This window comes from Pholis gunnellus, assembly GCF_910591455.1.
Source record: "Pholis gunnellus genome assembly, chromosome: 18".
Classification (NCBI taxonomy): domain Eukaryota; kingdom Metazoa; phylum Chordata; class Actinopteri; order Perciformes; family Pholidae; genus Pholis; species Pholis gunnellus.
The window spans coordinates 17,495,011-17,519,041 of NC_136545.1; the positions used below are offsets into that span (position 1 = coordinate 17,495,011).

Below are 24,031 nucleotides of genomic sequence, written 5' to 3' on the forward strand. Positions count from 1 at the left end.
CTAGTATAAGTGTGCTATGCAGCTCTGAGTCGCACTTCTAGGATATGTTTTAGGTTGATTCTGTGTTCATGTGATTATTTTCTTATCATATGTATCTTATCAAAATATTCTCTTATATGACAGTTTCATTAAAAAAAAATGGTTCTTGTAATTTGTTGGTTTGCGTCACTGGATAAAACAAGTTGTCTCTAGTTTCACATTCATGATTCGGATCTGAGGCTGTACTGGGTGTCTACTGCTCTTTAGAACTTTTGCATCATCTAATTGGATAAGCTAATGACTGAGGGCCCGCAGCTGTGAGATGGTGGGTGGAGTCCACCATTACAGCACACTGAAGATGGCTTGAGGCTAAAATGATTTTTTTGCTGTTTTCATTCTGTCTTTGCTCAAAAGAAATAAATGCCCAAATTAATTGGTGCTTCGAGTAGTTTTAGTCTTCAGTGGGTGGGGTTTAGATGCATGGTTAGAAGCCTCTGATCTGACTAATTAATGCTGACACAAGGTTTTGTATAGTTGTGAGCCTCTTCAGGTGTGTTCAATTACAACCTGCTAAGCCAGGTGCATCCTCACTCTCTGATACAAATCAAAATAGCAGCTAGAGGTGATAGCTGTCAACCATAAAATGTCACTTGGTCAAGGAACAAAGACAAAAGTGTTTTTTCTTAAATAATACCATGAATCATTTTTAATTTTCATTGGAATGAGGATGAGGCTCACACTATTGGTGAGATGTGTAGCGCTTGGGTGGCCATCCCATAATCACATTAGAAAAAAACCAACATCTTGAACTGCAGCCACTCCTCAATCTCAAAGTCCATTAGAGCGGAAAAAGCCTGTTATTAATAACCCAATATGACAGTCCCTGTGTTGTAACACTATCTCGTTCTCTCTCCGCTATCTGATTCATATGCAAGTAGGTCAGTGGTGCCGGGGCTTCGGCTATGAATGGGCTCTGTTAGCCAGAGATCCACCGGCTCAAAGCAATTACACATTAACACGGGGCTCCGTCCCAAATCTCCCTATGAACGTCTGCCGCTTGACCCTTTAGCGGTTCCCTAACCAGCCCAGACCACATATTAACAGCACTCCTTAACATCTAATAATTAGACTTTCTGTGATTGAATATAATTATATATATATACATTTCTAACTTTTCAAGCAATCATAGAGAGGGAAGAGCAGCGAGGAACAGTTTGCTACCACAACAGTGTCACCCAGAAAGACGTTTAGGGCGACTTCATGGTCTGCTCAGGTATTTAACATGTATCTTTACATGTTAAATAGCGGTTTGCTGCTGTATTAATGCTCCGAGGGATCTGATAACGTCCAAGTTCATCCTCAGGCAGCTCAGTACCTTGCACACTTCAGTGTTTGGTTGATTCGTTTGCTCAACTATAAAACCCCGTGAGCGTCACTTAGCTCAGAATACATTTGCATGTCCCAGAGTGACCTCTTCACACGTCCTGAATCTGCTCTTCTTCTTCATGTTTCCCATGCTTATTACACTTGGATGCTGCTGTGGTCTTTTGACACATCACCTGTTGCCATGATTGGAGGGAGCTAAATCCCTACCTGATGTTACTTTTTTTTCATTTTCTCATCCTCAACCCACTTTGATGCCCCACTTATCACCCCTTGCATTGCAAGTAGTTCTGTGCGTGGATGAGGAATTCGCTTCGGTTTCTGCTTTTCTCGCACAAGATGCCGCCTCAGTATAATCCATGCTTTCTGATCGTCCTAAATCCATCCTGTAAACTCTGCATTAAATATTGATCATGGTATCATGCTCAACAACTTGCTGTGCTAGGCTTAACGTGCACCGTGCGAGGGTTTCTACTAATGAGACACTAGAAGTGCTGCAAGTCATCATCAGCACCACGGATTTGATCAAAGCTTTAAAGATACTGATTATTGAAATTCGTGGTGCATGCGAGGGTTAAAAAGAGAAGCATTTTATTTTAACTGAGCAAGGTTTGCATGAAATACATAACAGTGAACAGTCATCATAAATAGTATACATATCTTTCCTGGCTTATCATAATGCGCTGCAGGCGGTGTAGATATTAACCTGACGTGATAGAAGTGCAAACATTAGCCGTCCAAAAAAAGCCTCGCCGGGGAGGTTCTTTAAGCAGTCTTCGTTGGAGGCGTCAGCCGGGAACAATCGTTGGATGACCGCGTGTCCCATCACGAGGTGCAGCCTGAGAACTTCTTTCTTGTGGAGAAAGAGTTGTTTGACACTATTAAACATACATGGTAGTAAATGAATTGTAGCCTTTCCTGATACATCTTTAAACAGACCTCTCATTCATTTAGCATCCATATAGTCTAAACTTTCAACACACATTCTCTCACACACACACACAGCAGAGACGTTAACAGGACTGTATATTTAAAGAGATGTGGCCAAACGCATCCCGAAAGGCTCCATTAAAAAGGAGCTCATGTAAAATATGTGGTAAATATATAACCTTATAACAATACCTTTTGTTTTCCTGTGTGCATGTAAAGAGGGGGCCTCTTACACTTAAAACTATGGTATCATTTAACATTTATTTTTTTATTTTAAATAGTACAATAAATATACTACAAACGAACATTGGCTTTGGTAGAGTTACAAGTTCATCATTTTCTCTCCACTTCACAATTGTGGACATGACCCTTTATTCATCATTGAAGAAGCGATGTATCCCGATGAATAAAACGTGGACTGGAGATCATAACAAGAGAAAAAACTTTACAATTTCATGCATACAAATAGGTTTTAATGCTTCAAAAGACATACAAGAGTGGATGGCCACAGTAAACTTGAATTTATTGACATAAAAACCAATATAACTTCTATCCTCTTATCCTTACACAGGTTTGACAAGACTGTGAAAACAAACAAACAGACAGACAAACGGAAATCTACAAACTGAAACAAAACAATGGCAGAATCACTGCTGGTTCTGGAAATTTACAAAAAAATGTGTTTCTCCTTTTTATTGAGAGGAAAGTTTTAAATGTGGGTGTACTGCATCCCAATGAAAAAATAAAGCCAAAGATCTAAGCATAGTTATCTTAACAGAAATGGTTCAAGTCACATATTTGAAGATAAAAAAAAGGAAACAAAACAAACGTATGTTTGAAGGGCTGTAAAAAATCTGTGGTAGATACTAGTGGTCATAAGCAAAGAGTGCATCGTTTGAACAAAGAGCATAATTACAATAAGGGCAAAAATAGTAGACCAACAAGCATTTTTATTTTGCGCTTTAATCTGGCTAATTTAGTGACCTGCTTCTAAGAAAAATATCAAGTTGTTTCCATAACAAAACAAAAAAAAGATTTGAAGCCGCCATGGCTCTTAAAGCTAAATATATACCTGAAAACCTTTTGGTGGGAGAGTTTAGGGTTTCATTCACCAAACAAAACTTTGGACAATATCCCTTTTCGCTTTGGCCCAATCACAACATGTCCACTCGTCAACTCCATCAGTTTGATGTGGCACAGATGATCCAACAGCAAGAGCCATAATGCAGCATCTTAGAGCAATGATATGCAAAGCCAACAGAGACCTCTTAGTTTCCTCTGGTTATTCCAACATTTGGTACAAGTGTCTTATCTGTGCGGTCCGCTGAAGCAGGAGAAATCATGCTGCACCGATCTGTGAGTGGATACGTAGAGATATGGCATGCAAACACCGCAGATGAACATGAAAAACCAATAAAAAAAAAAATAAGAAAAAGAAATGGATGCAGCAAAGATCCACCTGCGTCAGATGTAGGGGTTAAGAGAGTCAGGGGACTGCTGGCGGATGGAATATCATAACCACAAATTTCCTTTCATTCAAACTCAAAAAAGAAATACATAGCACCACAGAAGAGAGAGAATAGCACCTAGGTTTTGATTTCTTTGTGTTTTCATGAAAAGGTGACATCATCTCCCATTGCATAGTCAGATAGATGTGTACTTCAGGAACATAACAGAGGCTGTTTATTAAGTTAATGATATCGCCACCGAGGCGTGTGTTCTGTTCAGACGGCACAAAAGGAGGAATGTATTCTCTTTTTTTTTTTTGTTCGTTACGCAAATCAAACTGTCACATACTATCACAGAGCTTGTTTTCCGCTTTTATTTCCATTCTGCTCTTAAATTACAACAAGGTGTGCTCCACAACAAGACAGGACTTCCAAATAAGGTTGTTTTTTCTCCGTTTGTTTTGTTTTTCAATTTACAAGTCAAATTTCCTCACTTTCGATATATTTTCTACAATTTAGATGTTATCCCCGTATCCATCGTCTCCTACTTCACAATTAATAAAGTCACATGCACGTTTTGAAGCCAGAAGCAATAAACATTACCAGGAAAAATAATATACAGAATGTACTTACAAACATAAAAATTATTTATATATATTTATATATATAAGGTCCATTCCAAGGGAATGGGGAGAGAAGTATGCACAAACAAAGCTCCCGTAGCTAATGAGCAAACAAACCAACAAAGGACAAGTGGAAAAAGCCGGGGAGATGAGGGAAAACACGAGATCAGAACTTGAGAAAAAGAAAAGAGCCAAATCAAATGGAGTCCGTGGCAGGTACTGCGGCCGCCTGGAACGGCTGCAGCTCTCAGGGTCGCCTTCGTTGTTTAAAGTCTAAATCAAGTGTGATGACATGGGGCTAGGGTTGTGTGTGTGTGTGTGTGTGTGTGTGTGTGTGTATGAGGAGGCAGGACCTGACATCCAGTTTCAAAACTTGCATGTGATGGAGAAGGCACACTGAGGTTTCAAGGTTATTTCGTATTCCTCTAGAATTTCACTGCATTCTCAACTTGATTTCATTTTACTCATACGTGTTGCTTTATGGAAACAAAAGTTACTTTTTTTACAAATAGAATTGTCCTATTGTTTTTCAATTGTTTTTTTTTATTTTCTGAGAAAACAAATATTATGCTTTTTTTTCTCCATTTGTTCGGTAAACAGTCTTAGCCGAGGAAACAGACAGGGCCCACTTCAAATCCAAACTTCTGCGTGGAGCCGCCGAAATCGTTGAACATGATGTCCACAATTGGCACCTGCTCCACCTTTGGTGTGTTGATCTCAAGTACTGTCTTTTCGTAACCCTTTTTCAACTGTGGGAGAGAAAAGACACAGCAGGAGGAGGCAGAGTTAAGAGTGTGAAAAAAAGTCTTCAGAAATAAAAACATCACACACTTATTGACTGAGCCACTACAAAGACAACAGACACATCATTTTCTGACGGTATTCCATCAAAGGAGCTCCGCCAACCGCTTACGCAAACACACACACATCTCTTTGACTCACCGCACAGCCATCGACCACCGCGCGGATGTAGGGGTTGTTATCGTAAGACATCTCCTCGTCGTTGGAGCCCAGGAAGCGGATGGCCTTGTCGTAGTTGTCTTGACCCTGGTCGTGCCAGGCCACCGACTGGTAGCAGTTGTATGTCATGTTCTGTCTGGCTGCCGCGCTCAGCAGCCGCATGAAAGTCATCTGGACCACGCTGATGGGGTTGCCCTCCGCATCCACGTAGGAGAGCTGCGAAGAGGAACACATGTGGAGTTGAACATTTTAAAAATGTATCAGTTTAAAGACCGAGGAGTATCCTGAAGATCCTATAAAGATTCACAGAGCACACTGTCGTGTCTCCGTTGTGCAGCGTTCTTGTCTCTTGGGGGATGTTTTCATTAAAGTTATGAGTAGTAATTTGTATTCAAGTTTTACTGCTGTGTTTGGAGTTCTAGGACGTGTTTCTTATTGACAACAGCGTTAGAAAAAAATCTTAAGACAATACAGGACGGCATTTTTGTCTGATGATCAAAGGATACGGTTGGTGAGATTCTATACTTTTCCTAACGTCAACAAATCCCATGAAAAGACCAAAATACTCACAATACTTTCTGACTTACCTACCTTGTTTGTGGCACTCAGCTCTAAGCCCATTCATTCTTATTGACGACGTAAATACACTAAATGTCCTTTAACAGCAAGCCACTGTAGTTTTTAGCAAACATTCAAAGAAGTGAATTTTTGAGGACTTTTTTCCCCTGTGGATAAATAATTATTTAGTACACTATTGTGTACTAAGGAGTGCAACTGTGTGGCTCACTAGTGTGTTTTTATTTTTTTAAATAATTTTTGGACAATGGAATTCTTGTTAGTAGAACGACTTCATTGCAGGCTTTGGTCTTTTCATGGCATTTTGTTGAATGTGCAAATATATGCAAACGTTTCCAGGGTGAAGATGAGCGTGAAACAAAGTCCTTGGTTCTTAAACAATCAGGTGATGATACTATATTGTTGGGAAAGAAGGTCGCAGAATATTTAGGTGTGATAACTGGAAGCTGTACTGATAAAACATCTGCCGTCAAAGTACAACAAATAAGCATAACTAAACATCTAATTTAAATGTTGATTTTGTAATTATGTAAAATATATGAGCAAATTATTGTGTGTACATGAAAATGTAATTATCCCTAATAGGAAATGTGTTGCAGTAATGATATGTTAATTGCCTGGTAATTAACCTATAATTAACCTCTCGCTTTTTTTTGTTTGTTTTTACGGAAAACAGAGATATATTCAATTAAGCTAATTGCAGTGCCTTGTAATCCTCCTGACTGATAAGATGGCAGCTTTGGATTTATGGTTCCGTTTAATGTCCGTGCGTGACTATCTACATACCAACCGTCAGGAATCCATTAGATCCACATAGTCGCTTCGTCTTTCAGACATACAGGACTTAACTGAGAGTAGAGCGCATGCAGCATCCACACAATGCAGCCAGAGCAGCAAACCTGGATGTGGTCTTTCTCGACTGGTTGTTCTTGCACATAAGCGATCGTTCACACGCATGCACACACAAACCCAGAGTACCGACACTCAAACGTCACATTAACAGAGGGAGCGGATCATCTTCTCCATCTATTTGTGCAAAAAGAAAATGTAGTGCCAATGAATTAACTAGCTAATTAATCACAAGATTTCATTTTTAAAATGATGACTTTGTTCTGCAATATGTTGATTGAGTGTCGGCATCGTGGCTCTACGTAGTGCCACTGTTTTCATGGTGGTCGGGTACTCCCATGCTTTTTTTTTTTTACCCCACCACTCTTCATCCCTTTCCTCCCCTCCCCAGCCCAGCGTGTGGAACCAGCCGGAAATCGCCAGAAAAACATTACCTCTTTATCATCACAGCCGCAAGTCAACAGTGACTGAGTACCCAGAAGCCCCTGGGTGGTGACTGAGTGCCTGACCTGTTTGACTCAGAGCTACTCCACCGGATCTAAGTAGTGTTTAAGGGAGATACTGGGAATGTGAGTGCAGCTGAATGGCAGCAGCAGAGAGGGACTGGTGCTTATGTTTCCCCCCTTGTGGAGGATAAATGACCTGCTGAGGCAGGAACTTGTTAAGATGTACAACAAAAAATGTAATGTGTAAGGAAGGGAAGTGTTAAGTGATGTATTCACTCCTCTGTTGTTTTCCAAACTATTAAATAAGCTGGATGTTGTTGTCTTGAGTCATGTGAGTGTTGAGGCACACAGTCACCAGGAGATGCTCTCTTAATGTAGCAGAGGTGTGGCAGAGTGGAGTGCAACAGCAGAACATTGTTTTCCATTTGTTAAACTCCATTAGATGCCAAATGTATTGATTCATCGCAGGCAAATCTCGCCCGCGTGGTCCACAAACCTCTTCTTCATTGCCTCGTAAGAGCATCGCCTCTGATGTCGGACTGAAGGTGAGTGCAGCTCGTGCTGAATCATGCGCCCCAACGAAGTGACAACCAACAACATGAACAAGACTTTGTAGGGCAGAACCAAAACCATGCAGAGCCTCAGGCACACAGAGTCCAGGCCTCAGCCAGGACTCTGTGACCGCAGGCGGGGCCACTTACCAGGGAACCTCTCTTGTAGTGACTATACCATGTGCCTGGCGAGTCTTTGGGCCATTTTGCCATTTTGCTCTGTAAAATATAAGAGGCGTTCAGGAAAAAGGGAAAGGGACTTAGGAAAGTCGGGAGTCTGGCTTACCAGTTTACCACGTTTGAATTCACTGAACCATGAGCCGGGATTCTCCTTTACCCAGGATGTGAGCCTAGCCTGGGGGCATGGATCGACAGAGAGGCAGAGGAGGGAAAAACAGGCAGCGTTAAAGAAAGGAAACAGATCTGACAGAAAATCACCCCATCTCCTTTTTTTCCTCCCCTCTTCCTCCTTCTGTTTGTCCTCAGAGGAGTCTTCCGGACCTGAAACAGTATTCAGCAAGATCAAGCAGACCAACCGGTCCGGGGCAGAAGATTTTAGTAAGCCATTATGCCATTTTGTACAGTACAAACTGTGGCTGGCAGCTCATTGCTGCTGAAAAATTCATGAGTACACAGTGATTAATTAAGCAATGATCGCCTGCAAGGAGCTCTTATACCGCGGCCTCTATCCCTGCTGTTCAGTGTGAGTGCAGTGCAGCCACGGTGCACTAACTTTGTTATGCCATTAAAAGCTGTAAATTGGCCAACAGGGCACAGCTCTAATGATCTCAGCCATGACAATGATGAATTTCTCTATAATTAGATAGCAGGGTTTGATATGGAACTGTCATCAAGAGCTTAATGCGTTAATGAATGATGAGCCGGAGATGACTTATCGCCAGGAGATGGCATACATTAGACCCACGCTGCCTTGAAGGTGACCTTCAGTTGACTTCACTGGGACGAACTGAGCCGAGGAGAAAATATATATTCTTTCTGCAACTTTTTTTTTCTTTTTTAGCATCCGTGAGTTCGTGTCTGGCTTTGTGTGACTGTGATTCTGCACGGTGCGTGGACGGCGTATAACTGTGTGTGCTCTCATAATAGCTGTGCCAATCTATACGCATGTGGGTGTGTTTGCAGTCTCCACGCCGAGACTGACAGCAGAGGCTTTTCTTCAGCCCATCACCAGCACGCTATAAAAAGTCTGCTTCATTATTCTAAGCTTAAGCAAACTCCTGCTCCTCTGAGGCTCGGTGAGTGGGATCATTAAAATGGCTGTAGCAGCGTGCTATTACACAACCCTGACTTGTCAAAGACAGCGTTTCCAGTGTTTCACCACTCTGCTCCTCTCCTCCGCACACACTCATAAGTAATGAAGCGAAAATCTTCTACAGTGTGTCTGTCACCTGCCAAAGGCTTTGCGGGTCCTTAATGGCATTCAATCTAAAAAATGGCACTGAAACAATAGAGTGGGTGGGTGAATGTGTGTGTTTGAATGAGGGAGTTGTCTCCTTGTGGTTACCAACTGCCAGAACTAAACTGAGATTTAGCTTTAGTTTGTAAAATGGCCCCTAAAGTGGCGTCATCTTCCACATAACAACACACAAGGTAATCTCATGGAGGCTGATTGTGTGGGTGCATGAGTAGATACAATAGAGTTACTGTTGCAACCATTGCTGCCTTGAAATGGGTTATTTATACAGTATGTACAGCGGTTAGTCCCAGACGTGAGGAAAACACAGACTTATTTCACTGTCAATCAAATCACAAACTGGAGACTGAAAATAGTAAAACAGTTTTTTCCTTTCTCCGACATCATCTTACTGGAAAGAGTGCCAACATTTCTGTATAACATATCCTCAACCTGACTTTCCACTCTGTGTACAAGTGTTTGTGTACACGCGGCCAGACTTACCCCTTCAGACTTCTTATCTGGGTAGATGCAGCTCTCTCCACCTGCTGTGAAGTTGCAGTAAACCTTGAAGGAGTCCCGAGAGCAGCCCTGGTTTGGATCAATCCAGTAGTCACCTGGAGAGATGGAGATAAAGAGAGAGAGCGATTATAGAGTGGTGTTTATGATTTAAAGTCTATATACTGTACTCCCTTAGGTCAAGGCAATGTCTGACATTATATGGTCTGAGCTAAAAATATCTTCCACGTCTCCACAGTCAGTCTCTATTGTGCCTACAATCTTATTCAGAGATGTTGTACACAGGAAAAGTCCTGAATATTGCTTAAATAAAAAATTAAATAACTTGTTAAACGGATGGAATATTATACGGAAATAGAAATACTTGCATTAACTAATGATATTTAAACAATTACAAGTACTATGCTGCAGTGACGGATTAGCTGCTGAAATACTGAAACTGTGGCATTTAATGATGATAAATGGTGGATTTTTGGAACGGCAACTAATGATTATTATTATTAGAGAAAAGTCTATATTATTAATGTTTCATTTTCTGGTCAGAGAAGATCATCTAAAGTCCCCGGGGGGGGATTTCAAGATACTCTATTTACTGTCACATGAGGGAAAGATAAGCAGCAAATCTTCACAAATGACAAGTTTGGCATTTCAAAAATGACTTTAACGATTAATATATTATCTATGTATAATTAGCTGTAGTTGACCTACATACACTGAACAGGACATATTTCAGCTCCTCTGACCTGCCTATCCTTGGCTTTTAATAAGTGATGTTACTCAATGTGGGGGTGTATACTGCAGTGGATGTGCGTCACATAGGTGTGGCTGGAAGGGACGTATGTGAGGCTAGCAGCTCAAATTTGCATAGCATGAGGACTTTTTTTTATCTATAGAGACCTGTTGTATGATAACGGCTATTTCAGTGGAGTAATTAAAAACTGTGGAGTGGAAGGATTGGACAATGGACCTCATGCCTCATTTTAGACGGAGCATAATACGAACCATCTGGGAAATCAGGGTGGCAGAGCTGCAGGTCTTTGCAGGTACGAGCGGGGTTGCTCTGTGTGCCCAGCGGGTGCTTCATCTGCTCGATCTCCAGCTTCAGGGAGTTGAGCGAGCCAAAGATTTCCTCCATGCCGTCGTCGTAGTCCTTGTAGTTGGCATCCACGGCGGCGGCGTCGTCCGACATCTCGCTGGCGTCGATGTTTCTGCGAGTTCTGCCCTTCATGTTAGACATGATGGGGAGTGGGTGGATGACATCGCCGGGAGGGCCCTATTATGGAGAGATGAGAGACAAATGCCAAGTCAGAGATAAAGAGGGAGATTATGTAAATGTGTGGAGATAATGACTCACAGAGAGTGTGAGATACAAAATGATGATGGAGTCTTTGACTTACAGGAGGGCCGGGAGGTCCAGATGTACCACTCTCTCCCTTTGGTCCAGTTTGACCCTGAGCAGGACAAATTAAAGCAATGCTTGATCTTAAACTACAAAATGATTTCATGTGTCATGATTAATGCTTGTTACTGTTTCTGATGGGATGCAGCATTCATTCAGTAAGACACTTACCGATGACCCTTTAGCACCTTTGGGACCAGATGGACCCTAAGGACACAAATATGGCCAAGTAATCAATATTGGCACAGGCATTACACGCTATTGAGTTAAGGACATGCAGTAGCACAATACATTTGAGGAGTCTTACAGGTAATCCGGGAGGACCAAGGGGACCAAGTGGCCCTGAGGGACCTGAAATACCCTAAAAAAAAAAGAAAATAGAGAATGTGAATACATTACTGCTGTTTTTGACAACAGAAGAAGCATTGTTTCTTTCTTATGTTGCATCTTGACTCAAACAGAAAGCGTGGCATGACTCATGTTGTTTACTTACATTGTCTCCTTTGGAACCATGTGATCCTGGTGGACCAGGAAGACCTCGGTCACCCTTCTCTCCCTGTTCACCTGGAGGTCCGATAAGACCAATAAGACCCGGATGGCCCTGAGGGTGGAGAACAACACACACACACACACAGTCAATAATACACCATCACAAACATAAGCCATATAATGCATTTCTCTGGCTCTCCCGTCTAATCATTACGGTAATGATTTGATAGCTGGAGGCAAACAACAGATCTAATCAATCTGTTAGTAAAGAGGCCCATTAGTCTTAGAATTAAGCTAATGCTCTGCATCAAAAGTTCAGTTGTGCAAGTAGCTCACCTTTTCTCCTTTGACACCAGAGTCTCCTTTCAAGCCGGGTAGACCAGGAGGACCCTGTGAGAGGGGGGACACATTGGAGAGAAAGATAACTGTTGAATGAGGATTCGGATCACACATTATGTGAGATTCCTCAGTTCAAAGTAAATTCTACTCACCATCGGTCCAGGAGGTCCATCTGGACCTGGAGAACCAGGGAAACCTTGCTCTCCCTGCATAGAAATACAAATTGCACAGTGTTTTTACCCCCTGGCTCATAAGAAAACACGATTCCATAAATAGCACGGCTCCTTTTATGTTCAGCAGTTTATTGAAAACCACATGTGTTCACCTGCTCTGTAAGCTGTTTTTAACAATACCACACAACATTGAGATACGACTGTAATAAACTGGCGTGATGGTGAGAAACACTTTACTTACAACTGGGCCAGGGATTCCCCTGAGGCCTTCAGAACCGGGCTTGCCAGGTGATCCTTGAGGACCAACAGGACCTGTCTTTCCTTGGGGACCTTCCATGCCAGACTCTCCCTTTCACACAAAATCAGGATGCACACAAACCATTAGATTCTTGCTCATTTGTTGGTGTACGATGTGGACAGAAAATCTGTATTTGTTGGATGTATTACCTTGGCTCCTTTCTCTCCTAGTCTTCCCTCAGGTCCTGTGACTCCAAGGGGCCCCTATTTAAAAGAAACAAGATGACAGAGATGAATATTGTGGAATACAAAGAAAGAACATTTCAACACTTTGACATGGATAGCAACAAGGACAAGAGAGCAAAGGACAGTACTTACTCTCTTTCCTGGTGGTCCGGAGGGACCCGACTCTCCGGTGGGTCCAGGAGAACCCTAAATGAAAATTTAACAGTATTCATTTTGTGATTTAAATGGTCTTTATCCTAAAATAATTCCTTCTCGGCACATAGAGTTGTAGTAAAGTAAACAACACTTACAGCTTGACCAGCCTCTCCATCATCTCCTTTGTCACCAGCGGGACCGTCTAACCCCTGCATACACAATTAAGAGAGCCTCAGTCATGCTGCATTGCATCAAAAACAAAGTGTAAGGGATAGAGTTTGGCACAATTCATTTGCTCATGCCATACGTACAGCTGGACCGGTCTCTCCAGGGGGACCAGGGTCACCGGGGAAACCACTTGGACCCTGAAAATCAATGAAACTTGCATCACTTTGTTTTGGAAAAGATATCGAGCTGAAAGTCACAATGGTCGTCCTTTGTGTGAGGTAAAATCAGTTTTGAGGGTACATTGATTTGTAAAAAAAAAAATGTATTGCCTGAGGTCGAAGGTGGAAAAAGACTTACTGGGCTGCCTTTGGGACCATCATCTCCAGGGGGACCCTTAGGGCCAGGAGGTCCAGCTGTACCAGCCGGACCGGACTCTCCCTTTTCTCCTCGCTCTCCTCTAGGACCCTAAAATATTACGCAGTATTTTAGTGATGAGGTCCTCGTAGATTTAAGTGGAAAATGACGAAGGTAAAGTCAAAGTAAAATGTATAACCTATTAATTAAACGTATAGCCTAATAATTAGATACACAGATTTTGTAGTCTACCTATTGACCAACAGTGATTCAATTGGTGGTGAAATATTGTTGGTTCTTTCATTCGTCGCTGGTACTTATTTATGTAAATATGGAGGAAAGAACATCGGTTAACTCACTGGTGGGCCAAGTTCTCCCTGAAGACCTGGCTCTCCTGTTTCACCAGAATCTCCCTGATAAGAGAAAGAGAGAGAGAGAGAGAGAGAGAGAGGGAGGGAGGGAGGGAGTGGAGGGTGAGAGAGACACACAGAGAGAAAGGTGATTTGTTGTTGGTTCTAAAAATCCCATCATTTACAGCAGCCCTCACTGTCCCGGTACCCTTGTCACCAAAATGTGGATAGAAAGAGATGACACGAGAGATTTCAATCCATCAAGTGCGGGCAGATTGGGCGGCTGGAGCACCGGAGGGCGCTGACCTCACTGTTCTCACTGGAAGCGGCCCATATATCTTGTCCTCTTTCCCCCTGCCTTATTGGATAGTTGCTCTGTTGACTCACCTATACACTGGGCACTACCGTTATTCACTGTCACATAAGCCTACAATCCTCGACCGCCGGGGTTTACTGCAGATGCAGTCTGCCACACCTGCTTAAGGGACAAATGTTTGCTTTTGTCATATTTTGGAGACAGGGGGGCCAATCGATAGGACAGCTCTGCAGAGCCAAAGCCAAGCTGAGTGGTGATGTGTTAAAGATATCCAGATTCCCTCTAGCATGAACAACAGCTCTGCATTGTGAACATCAGCTGATATGCCAAATTAGTGTGTGGCTGTCTTCCAAACCGTCTTGTTGTTGCTGTAAGGAAATCCACTCTTACTAGTCGGCACGCTTGTTTCAAAGCATGACTGATCCTCCTGTATCAGAAGCGGGTCTTTATGCAACATTGCATCTGAGAAGCCCTGAACAGGCCTCGACTCCATCCTTACAGCAACCTGCTAATGTTCACCTCGGGGCTGCCTGGGAAATCCGCTGACAACAGGGAAACTGAGAGCATTGAAGACAGCTGCTCGTCACAGATATATGAGGGATGTGTTAACAAAAAAAAAAAACTTGAGCTCAGTCGCTTGCCAGCTCCCTGGACTGGCCGATAAAATGCCAGATCAGCTAAAGAGTGATTAGCCAAAAGAGCTGTGTTTGTTTGCACAGGAGAAGGACAGGCTATCCTCAGGGAGATTATAGAGGAGCAAAAGGTGATTCTATTGACTGAACCCGATAAAAGAAAATCACACCATCACTACGGAGAGAAAGTGCACCGCACAGCAGTCCAGCTGCTGCCAAAGTAGGCCTTTTCATAATGAAAAAGCAGCAACAAATAGGAGCCGACTATATGAGCGCTCCCGTATAATAATGCATTTATCACACAGCGTCTTTGAGAATGAATTCAAAATCTTTGCACCCAGCAATAGTACTGTTGGGGGGTGGCAACACGTCCATTACATTTTCTGTGCATCTGTCACTCTGCGGCAGAAATGTCATGTCTCATTTAAAAGGGTATCATATAAATAGGAATGGGAATATTAATGGCCCAGAAGCCTTTAAAAAAAACTATAATTTACAGTCTTTGCCACAGAGCACTCAAACAAACTGCTTGCACCCCGAATCCGTCGCTTCCAAAGTGTAGTAAAAACCAGTCAACCGGACTAAAGCTGCATCATGTATTTCTTATAGGGTTGTTACAATAAAAAATGTGTTTGTATTATGTAACACTTTGTTTTGTTGTCTGAGTCTCTGAAAAATGAATCGTTACTCAAACAATTCACATCTAGAGAGACGTGGTACTCAGTGTTTTTTGGAGCGGGACCAGAGGTGCCATCTGGAACAAAAAGGCTGTAGCACGATGAATACCATTGCCAATTTGAAAGAATACATTTCAGCAGGTCGAGTGGACTTCCATGATGGACAATCACAACAGCTACTACCATCCACTTTATGAGCCATAGGCAGCTTTAGTCCAGGCTGGCTTCTCCGCGCATAGTCGTATCCTACCTGGAGGCGGGTACCACAACGCAGATACACAGCACTGCATACATACATTAGCATGGGTGGGTGATGTTCCTTTTTCAGTTGAAATATTGTTTAAAGAAACAATTTAAATCATAATGTCTGTGTGTAAATATGTGCACAAAATAGTTTTTGTAGTCAAATACCTAGGTTTAGCGTGTCGACACAATACAATGTGCTTTTACGGTCTGTTTGTTTGCTGAAGTGATTATATTGTCTATTTACTTAATTGCTTGCAGGACAGATATAATTAGTATCAAATGAAAAGTGGCACAAAACAGCATAACTGAAATGATTCTTTGTTTTGGAGATGTCTGTGTTCACACTTACACCAACTAAAGAAGTGGCAGGTGTGATGTATAAACATTTCTTGCCAACAACACAATAGCATTATGCTACTTGAACATAACCTCAGCTTCACCGCTCCACTATCAAACCAAACGTAGAAGTGAGGTTTACCTTTTCTCCAACAGAACCAGGGTTTCCAATACCGCCAGGAGGTCCCTGAGGGCCATCAGCTCCTGCGGGCCCTGAGGGGCCTCTGGGACCAGGGGGACCGGGTGGACCCTACATGGGAGAGAGGATACGGTTTAATAAGTAAAGACAAATGCAGGATGATGCAAAAAAACTCCTTGTATTGAATGATAACACTTGTATATACTCACCATTTGACCAACGTCTCCAGTTTCACCTTTCTCACCAGGTGGACCAGGCAAGCCCTGTGGGAGTGTGCAGAGGGTTTAACCATTATTGCCTCTGAGTTTCTCAATGACAACATTTGACCATAGTTCATATGTTTCATTGCAGTCCGCACCTGCAGCCCGACTGGACCTGGAGGTCCGGGGAATCCTCTTGACCCTTCATCTCCCTTCTGGCCGAACAGACCCTGCTGACCTCTGGGACCGGGCTCGCCATCTGCACCCTGTAGAACAAGGCAGATGAAAGGGGTCACAATCAAAGAGATACAAAGCCTGGTGGGTGGTGCTGTAGATGAGGCGTTGAATGATCTGAACCCCCAATGTAAACTAGACACTTACAGCAGGACCGGGTGCTCCAACGGGCCCTTGAGGGCCGGTGGGACCAGGTGGACCCTGCAGAGGAGAAGGAACACATCGAAGGGACAATCAACTCAAAACTGTCAAAACCCACAAATTTACAGTAAAAATGGATCAGACTGAAAGCCTCCGACGGTAAAATGATAAACAAACAATGTATTTATGATTGCTATAAATAAACAAAAACTTACATGCTCTCCTTTGTCACCCTTGCCTCCTTTCTGGCCTGGCTCTCCAAGCTCTCCCTGTGGAATGACAAAGTCAGTTAAAACTCTCAAAGTAAAGTAAGTAACACAAGCAAGAGGGACATAAATATGTGTGACAATGAAGTATGTTAAAATACCATCAAACACCTCCCAGAACGGAAACTGACATATCAAAGCACAATAAAACCTACACTCAACTACATCCAACCTTTTGGATGTTATTTTTTAGATCTGTCTATGGATATTTCAATTACATCCTTCTCTGGCAAATGGTGCCAAATACAGTTATAGTAAAAACATTTTTTTTGGGGGGGGGGCGGCTTATCATGATGGCTGAGTCACTGGTGCTACTAGCAGTCAAAACAGAATAGATAATCAGTCCCATCTCAACCTGTTTGCACCAGCATTCCCAGAGTGAAGAACCTTGCATCATTCTTTCAAAGCCTCCACATGCTGTGGGTGTTTGGAGAAATAATGTTAATATCTGTCCAAACCCAAAGGCATTTACTTTTGGGTTTGAGTCAGACAATGCTCTTTGCGAGGCAGCATTAGTCTTAAAATAAAGGCCTTGGAGTTGTTCGCTCCCCACGGACAGGACTTATAATGAGAAAGTGTCTGAATGAGTGTAAACATTAGCTCGCGAGATCCTTTTTATCTGCATGGTAAATACCCTCTGTATTCTCTGTGTCCGTCTGCACCGCTGGGGCCGGCGCAAGGCCGGTTAAGAACTGAGGCATTCTTCAAAGGATAAGAGATTATCCTCTGAGTATCTATGTGGCTGATCTTCCTACAAATATTTTTTTTCGAGGGGATGAAGAGTTGTTCTCGCTTCTGAATACTAAAGGGTCACTTTCACTCATTCCGCCATTGCCACAAAAGTCCTCCCTCTCCTCTGTCTGTTTGTAGGGAGGAGAACAAAGCTGCGACAAGGCAGGTTCGCCTTTTAAAGATCCGTTAATCGATGCAAACTCTGTCAGACAAATTCCCCTTGGAGCGTTTAAGGTCACAGGGAAAGAGACTAGAGGATATCTGGCTTAGATATCAACTGCAAAGTTCAGTGTCTTTGTGAGGTTCTAGGTGTGCATTATGGTCTGCATATTAGTGTGTGAGCGCGCAAAAAGTGAAAGCTTTAATGCAGTTTTACATGAATTTCATCCTACTTCAATCTACGTGGGCGGCAAAACGAGACATGAAAAGCAACCCACCTTGTCTCCGTCCTCCCCAGATGGTCCAGGAGGTCCTCCAGGTCCTGGCAGACCCACAGGTCCCTGAATACCGTCTCTTCCAGCTGGGCCTTGAGGTCCTTTCTCTCCCTGAAATATTTTTTTTTCCAGAATTTCGTCAGCCAATGCTTTAATCTGTGATATTTGCTATTTTTCAGTATGTCGCAGAAATCTCTATAATGTGATGCTCTTACCGGTCCACCTTTCTCTCCGGAAGGGCCTGGAGGTCCCTGGGGGCCAGAACGTCCGGGGAGACCTGTAGGTCCGGCTGCGCCAGCAGGACCACGCTCGCCAGGAGAACCCTACAGCACCACCGCACAAAATATCAGAGAAATCAAGTGTTAAACACTGAAACAAAATCATAACATCAGGCACGTCTACCAAATAGGTCAGGCCTCTCTTATGTAAGTAGCACACTGTGCATATCATTATATTATGTAAGTGCCTGGAACAACTTAGGGTGGGAACTTTGCCGTGAAGACAATACCCAGAGATGGAGACGGAATATGGAAGGTGAGAGCGAGAGTGAGAGAATGAGAGTGACAAACTGAGGATGAGGATGCAGTAAAATGTACTCACAGCAGGGCCAGGTGGTCCATGAGGTCCTTCACTCCCTTTCAAGCCGTGAGCCCCCTGCAGAGCAGAATAAAATGAAGACTTGAGAAAACAAACACATCTGTTGGGGAAGCACATGTCCTGCCTTGCGCTGGACTGCTTCGAACAGGCCCAGCGTGAAATGGAAAGCCTCCTATAGTCCCCAAAGTGGAGGCTGAGAGCAGCCGGGGAGAACAGTTCTTTACTAAAACTGCTGTGAACATCCTTTATATTACAAAGGAACAGGTGTGTCGTATAATTTCTGCACCCTAGAGTTAAACGAAAAGCTTTCTGCAATTTAACTCTTTCTAACAAGTTGGCAGTAAGGATATAGTGTGAATTGCATAACCAGCACACCATGACTTTGTCAAAGAATAAAAGATTTAAAAAATAAACAGCCTAGAGCACACTGTTCTCTTGTATAGCCCACTCAGGGACGTGATATCATGTCTGATTCTTGAAGTTAACCAAAGTCTTACAGCGATTTAATAGCCCAGAACTATTATGCAACAACCAAGCTGTGAGAGATATTGACTTTGTGAGATGCTTTTGTACTGAGCAGAAGGGAATACTAACCACAGGGCCAGGCAGACCTCTCTCTCCCGGGAATCCTCTTGGCCCTGGAGGGCCATCCTTACCTGCTGGGCCGGCAGGACCGAAGTCACCCTGTAGGTCAAAGCACAATGGCATTAATTCTATAAATGCATTGTTAGTGTCTTGTGATTGCATGACCCAAATTACACCCAGATGAGTGTAGTTACATCATCCTACAAAACAATAGATGGATGGGAGCAATGTTGTCACATGTATGATGCTGATAGAGCGCTAAACAAAAGACACAGTATTAAATAGAGCTTCAGGATTCACCTTGGCTCCTTCTTTCCCTGCAGCTCCGGGTAGACCCTGCTCACCAGGTGGGCCTGGGGGTCCAGGATGACCTCGATCTCCCATTGGTCCAGTCTCACCAGTTGGTCCCTACAATTTGAAAAAAAAAGATGAAATATAAACCCAGACATTACAGCTATAAAGCCCAGTTGCAGAGGAGGTGTGAAGAAGATAAACTACTGTGAGAGGAAGACTGTGAGCAAAATCAGCAATTCAATACCAAAAAGATGTTACAATTTCTGCATCTATTACGAAACACGGCATGGAGAAGCTGAGCATTTGCTGCGTAGGAGGCCTACTAGTCATTAAGGCCACATACAGCTCAGTTATCAATGTCCTCAGCTGGCATTAGCCAAGCGGCCGGGAGGGTAAAGTCTGTTAAACGCTTATGCATAATGGACGAATTGCTAATGTGAAAGAGGATAAGCAACACTTATGTCATGGCTGGTGAGATATAGGTATGAGGACAAATCCTTTTATTTTTTTGTGGGAAATTCAAAATGCTGAGAGCTTTCTGGTAGTTTTACTGGTGCACACTGGTGAGTGTAACTTTTAAAACATTTTGAGATACATAATAGTTATTTTTCAGCAACTTAATGGAGATGTGTCTCTGCACAAAAGAATATAATCATTACGTTGCACTGATAATACAAGATGGTCAGTGACTGTGACCCACCTGAGGTCCAACCACGCCGGGAGGGCCAGGAGGGCCAGTCTTGCCTTGGAATCCCTGTTTATTACAGAAGAAAAAACAAGAGTTACATTACCATACAACTGACTCCGTCGAATACAGATGAAGAGCTGAATAATCAAACTAGTTTACTCACAGTCTCTCCTCTCTGTCCAGGATGTCCGGGCAGTCCGTCTTTCCCTGAAGGTCCCTGAGAAATACATACAAATCTATGAATGTGAGTGTAAAGAACGACAAAGGAAAAGGCACGATGGGTGTATATACACAGTTGTGTGTGTTTTTGAATGAGTTAGAACTCACAGGAGGTCCCTTTGGTCCTGGGAAACCTGTTGGTCCCTGAGGCCCTGGCAGACCCTGGAAGCCACAACAGATGATTCCTGGTCAATAATCACTTTCACTCTACATGTAATGAGAATTAAATTATAAACATGTGACGGTACGTACCCTCTCCCCGAGAGGTCCTGGTGGGCCATCATTTCCTGAGTTACCCTGAAAAGACAAAATAAGGAGTAAGTGGTGAACGTGTTACCACAAAATACGCAAGAAAGCGCCAGTGAAATATTTGACGCACCTTTGGTCCGGCTTTTCCTGTTGGTCCTCTTGGTCCTCTCTCTCCCCGAGGCCCCTTGAGAAAAAGACAAAGTGATTAAAATCATACAAAGTGTCCTAAGACATATTTGTGACCTGGAGTGAATCGGTTGAATCTGCGTGGGTTCCCCTAATGGAAGCCGAGGATGAACTTTGATTTTCACCCAGGTGCCAAGCTCGCCATCTGTACACAAGCACGAGTCTGCTGAGTAAGACTAACCGTTGGTCCTCTCTGTCCGCGTGGGCCAGACTTTCCCGCTGTTCCCTGTGGACATGGAGGACAAACACACACACACACAATGATCAAAGGAGTCGCATCATGGAGAGGCTGCTTCCTCTAGAAGAACCAATCTAATGGCAGCAGACAGTCACATTTGCAAACAGATTTCAACAGAAATGGGTGATTTAGGAGATCTGAGATCACCTTTTATCATTAATTAGGAATTACCCGTTTCAAAATTACCATAATTATTGATCATGACTTACATTAGATTCATTACTTCCTAAGAATAGAACACTTTAATAAACAATAGTGCATAGCATAATGATTTTAAAGTGATGTTACTATTACAGTGGCTTCATACAATTTTAATGAGAAAAACAATTACATCTTTTGTGTGGCTTTTAGGTTTTAAAAAAAAAAGAGCTCTGGAACTACTTAATGGCACTATCATCCCCTTCTGTCTGGCAGCTTGGTCTCATAAACTTCACAAATGTTTTGTGAAGATGAAAAGCTTTATGTGCCTTGTTCCACTCGCGGTGGCGAACCATTACTCTTGCAGCCATGCTAATGGCCCATCCCTTAAACAAAGAAAATGAAACATTGCTCAAGGGCCGCAAAGTGATAAACAATGCTTTTGGCGGTTTGAAATGAGTTGCGTAAGTTGTAAAGAAGACGGAATGCAATTGTCTCTCTGTCCTTGGTGAAAAATCTTTATTTTGTAGCCATGCAACTTCCTCTACGTTGATAAATGTGGAGCTGGGACATCAGCCTGTCTCCAACGCTACGCCAGTATTGATCCAACCCTTGTAGGAATGAGAAGAATAATAAGAAGCCTATCTGACATACCCGCGTTCCTTTCTCTCCGTTGGCGCCTGGGAAACCTTGGAAACCTTGAGATCCCTGTGTGAGAGTGAGAGAGAGTAATTAATCATTTGAGAGACAAACATTAAATATTATATCCCTTGTTTACTCCCCTGAGATATCGCTAGCATATTAAATGAAACAGGAGATAGATTAAGCCGTGGATAAAAAGCAGTGTTTTATTGTTGTCATATGAGGAGCTGAGAGCTGACACCAAAAAGCATATTCAAGTCCCCGGCTCTTTGATCAGGGAGCTTCAAGCATGTCCACTTGTCAGACTGCGGCTTTTGCTAAAGAGGCTAAAGGATGAGCCATCAAAAGTTCAGCAACACACACTTCACATGTATGAACTTTCTTTCAAATACACACAGAAAACGCAAGTGTGTAGGAACATTGTGGCCAAATGAATTGGGGCCTATTATCAATAGCGGTTTAAAGTTACTCCATACTGATTCCTGAGCAATTAATTGTTGAGCAATACATGGACTCATTTACCTTTGGTCCTTGTCTTCCTGGGTATCCTGGCAATCCGGGGACTCCAAGTTTACCCTGATAATGAGAAAAAAACAAATTAAGATTAACACCACGGTCCAAATTGATTCCGAAATGTAGCTCCTTCCAGAGCCACAGAGGGCATTATTTACTGTCTTTGCTTTTGGTCCCACATCGTGTAATTCGTTTGTACCTGATGCTTATGATGCGAAATTTAACAAATTAAATCCCTGGTATTAATCTGACTTCATAGAAGAAATATATTGTATTTTAATGAGTTACCAGTAATGCAAAAAATATTAGAATCAACAGTAGAATTTATATCCAAAGTTGATCTCCTAATGAGTAGCTTTCCAGCCTAAATACAAGGCAAGCCGACTGCACTATACGTCTACCCGTACAGCTGTGAATGTATACAGAATAGTGTTATTCTAGCAGTAAAACTAAATTAACATATGAAAACCTGCTAAACACAGCGCCAGCGTTTGAATGATGAAATGTTGGCGTCTGTGCAGGCTTCAATCAGATATGAGAATGAGTCAGCTGTCCCCTCATGTGTGATCCAGATACAGGCCGGTGTCTACATCTACAATGCGGCGTGACCGCCATAATGCAAATGTAATTCAGATTAAGAGCACTTTAAGCTTTAAGGATAATCAACACATCCGCTGTGGTTACTGTGGAACACAACCACAGCTTTCATTCCAACGTTTGGCCGATGAACTTGTCGAATCGGATTGTTGGCACAGTCTACAACAACTGCTCAAGACATTTTTTATGCTTTAAGGGAAAGAACACTGAGAGGCCACATCCTCTAGAAAAGAACCACAACAAAATGTTTGAGGGATTGTCGGCAACAGCTAACCCAGTGTTCAATTTAACAATAAAGAATGTTTAGAACCACTTTACGCTCCCAGCTGGTTCAAGAGCAGAAGCAATGAAAGCCCTGCTGAGCTATCATCCTATAGATCAAACAAGTTAGGACACATGATCTGTGGGGTGTGAGTGTTTGAGTCGTGGAAGTTTACCTTGTCACCACTCGTTCCGAGAGGACCGGCATCTCCTGGGAGACCTGAGCGACCTTTTGGTCCCTCGGGACCATCCTCTCCTCTGGGTCCTCCTGGTCCAAGCTCTCCCTGGAAAGCACAGGAAGCGCAAAGCACACATATCACATGACTTATACTTCAACACAATCCACTCGCATACTAAATCATTTGGATGCATACACCAACTAGCAGTTTTCTTCCCTGCCTTTTGCTCGTGCATTTCTACGTTACGAGGAACATTACTGCCACCAATCAGAATTTATATTTGAATCAAAGTCTGATGCTAACTCAGCATCAGACTTATAATGTTACCGTGTTCTGTAAACTTTACTCTTAAAGTTATCTCTCATGTTATAGAGACATACTTAAGATTTGAAACCACATTTTCAGGAGCATTAACGGGGAAGTCATTCAATATTTTTTCTTGTAAACCAAACAAGTCCATCAACTCGGGTCGCCCTTTTAAAAACTGTTGCGAGCGTAAAGTTGCGGAAATAATCCAGTAAAGCTATTTTCCTATCGCCGCCTGCCCCTCAGAGCAGTAAGCGATCCTATTATTGCTTCTCTCGGCGAGCGGGCTCCCCCTTCTAGCAGGACACCGGCTAAATGACGGAGTACAAACTCGCTCTGACAAGCAGTCGCTGCTGCGGAGACCCAGTGGTGTGTGAAAGGTATCTAGTTAAAGGCCTGCGCGGAGTACACATAAAAC

The 24,031-nt window shown here is 42.8% G+C and overlaps 1 protein-coding gene across 3 annotated transcripts in view; it reads right to left on the reverse strand.

The window, feature by feature from the left end:
- Positions 1–2,534: 2,534 nt before the first annotated feature.
- col5a1 (procollagen, type V, alpha 1) overlaps positions 2,535–24,031 on the reverse strand; it is a 69,500-nt gene continuing 48,003 nt past the window's right edge. For 2 of the 3 annotated variants that reach the window (XM_079179368.1, XM_079179366.1), the window contains 37 exons: positions 23,305–23,412; positions 22,280–22,333; positions 21,770–21,823; positions 20,921–20,965; positions 20,684–20,737; positions 20,557–20,601; positions 20,413–20,466; positions 20,249–20,302; positions 20,098–20,151; positions 19,404–19,511; positions 19,113–19,202; positions 18,522–18,575; positions 18,137–18,244; positions 17,925–18,032; positions 16,705–16,758; positions 16,496–16,549; positions 16,273–16,380; positions 16,124–16,177; positions 15,918–16,025; positions 13,578–13,631; positions 13,222–13,329; positions 13,008–13,061; positions 12,852–12,905; positions 12,694–12,747; positions 12,526–12,579; positions 12,320–12,427; positions 12,058–12,111; positions 11,903–11,956; positions 11,571–11,678; positions 11,385–11,438; positions 11,249–11,284; positions 11,076–11,129; positions 10,681–10,951; positions 9,664–9,776; positions 8,032–8,100; positions 5,306–5,539; positions 2,535–5,112 (listed from right to left, as the gene is read on the reverse strand). In XM_079179368.1, coding sequence (XP_079035494.1) covers positions 4,966–5,112; positions 5,306–5,539; positions 8,032–8,100; positions 9,664–9,776; positions 10,681–10,951; positions 11,076–11,129; positions 11,249–11,284; positions 11,385–11,438; positions 11,571–11,678; positions 11,903–11,956; positions 12,058–12,111; positions 12,320–12,427; positions 12,526–12,579; positions 12,694–12,747; positions 12,852–12,905; positions 13,008–13,061; positions 13,222–13,329; positions 13,578–13,631; positions 15,918–16,025; positions 16,124–16,177; positions 16,273–16,380; positions 16,496–16,549; positions 16,705–16,758; positions 17,925–18,032; positions 18,137–18,244; positions 18,522–18,575; positions 19,113–19,202; positions 19,404–19,511; positions 20,098–20,151; positions 20,249–20,302; positions 20,413–20,466; positions 20,557–20,601; positions 20,684–20,737; positions 20,921–20,965; positions 21,770–21,823; positions 22,280–22,333; positions 23,305–23,412 — 3,048 coding nt within the window. In that variant the 3' untranslated portion in view covers positions 2,535–4,965. Of the gene's footprint in view, positions 5,113–5,305; positions 5,540–7,895; positions 7,965–8,031; positions 8,101–9,663; positions 9,777–10,680; positions 10,952–11,075; positions 11,130–11,248; positions 11,285–11,384; positions 11,439–11,570; positions 11,679–11,902; positions 11,957–12,057; positions 12,112–12,319; positions 12,428–12,525; positions 12,580–12,693; positions 12,748–12,851; positions 12,906–13,007; positions 13,062–13,221; positions 13,330–13,577; positions 13,632–15,917; positions 16,026–16,123; positions 16,178–16,272; positions 16,381–16,495; positions 16,550–16,704; positions 16,759–17,924; positions 18,033–18,136; positions 18,245–18,521; positions 18,576–19,112; positions 19,203–19,403; positions 19,512–20,097; positions 20,152–20,248; positions 20,303–20,412; positions 20,467–20,556; positions 20,602–20,683; positions 20,738–20,920; positions 20,966–21,769; positions 21,824–22,279; positions 22,334–23,304; positions 23,413–24,031 lie in introns of all 3 variants that reach the window. The other variant, XM_079179367.1, reaches the window with a different exon arrangement.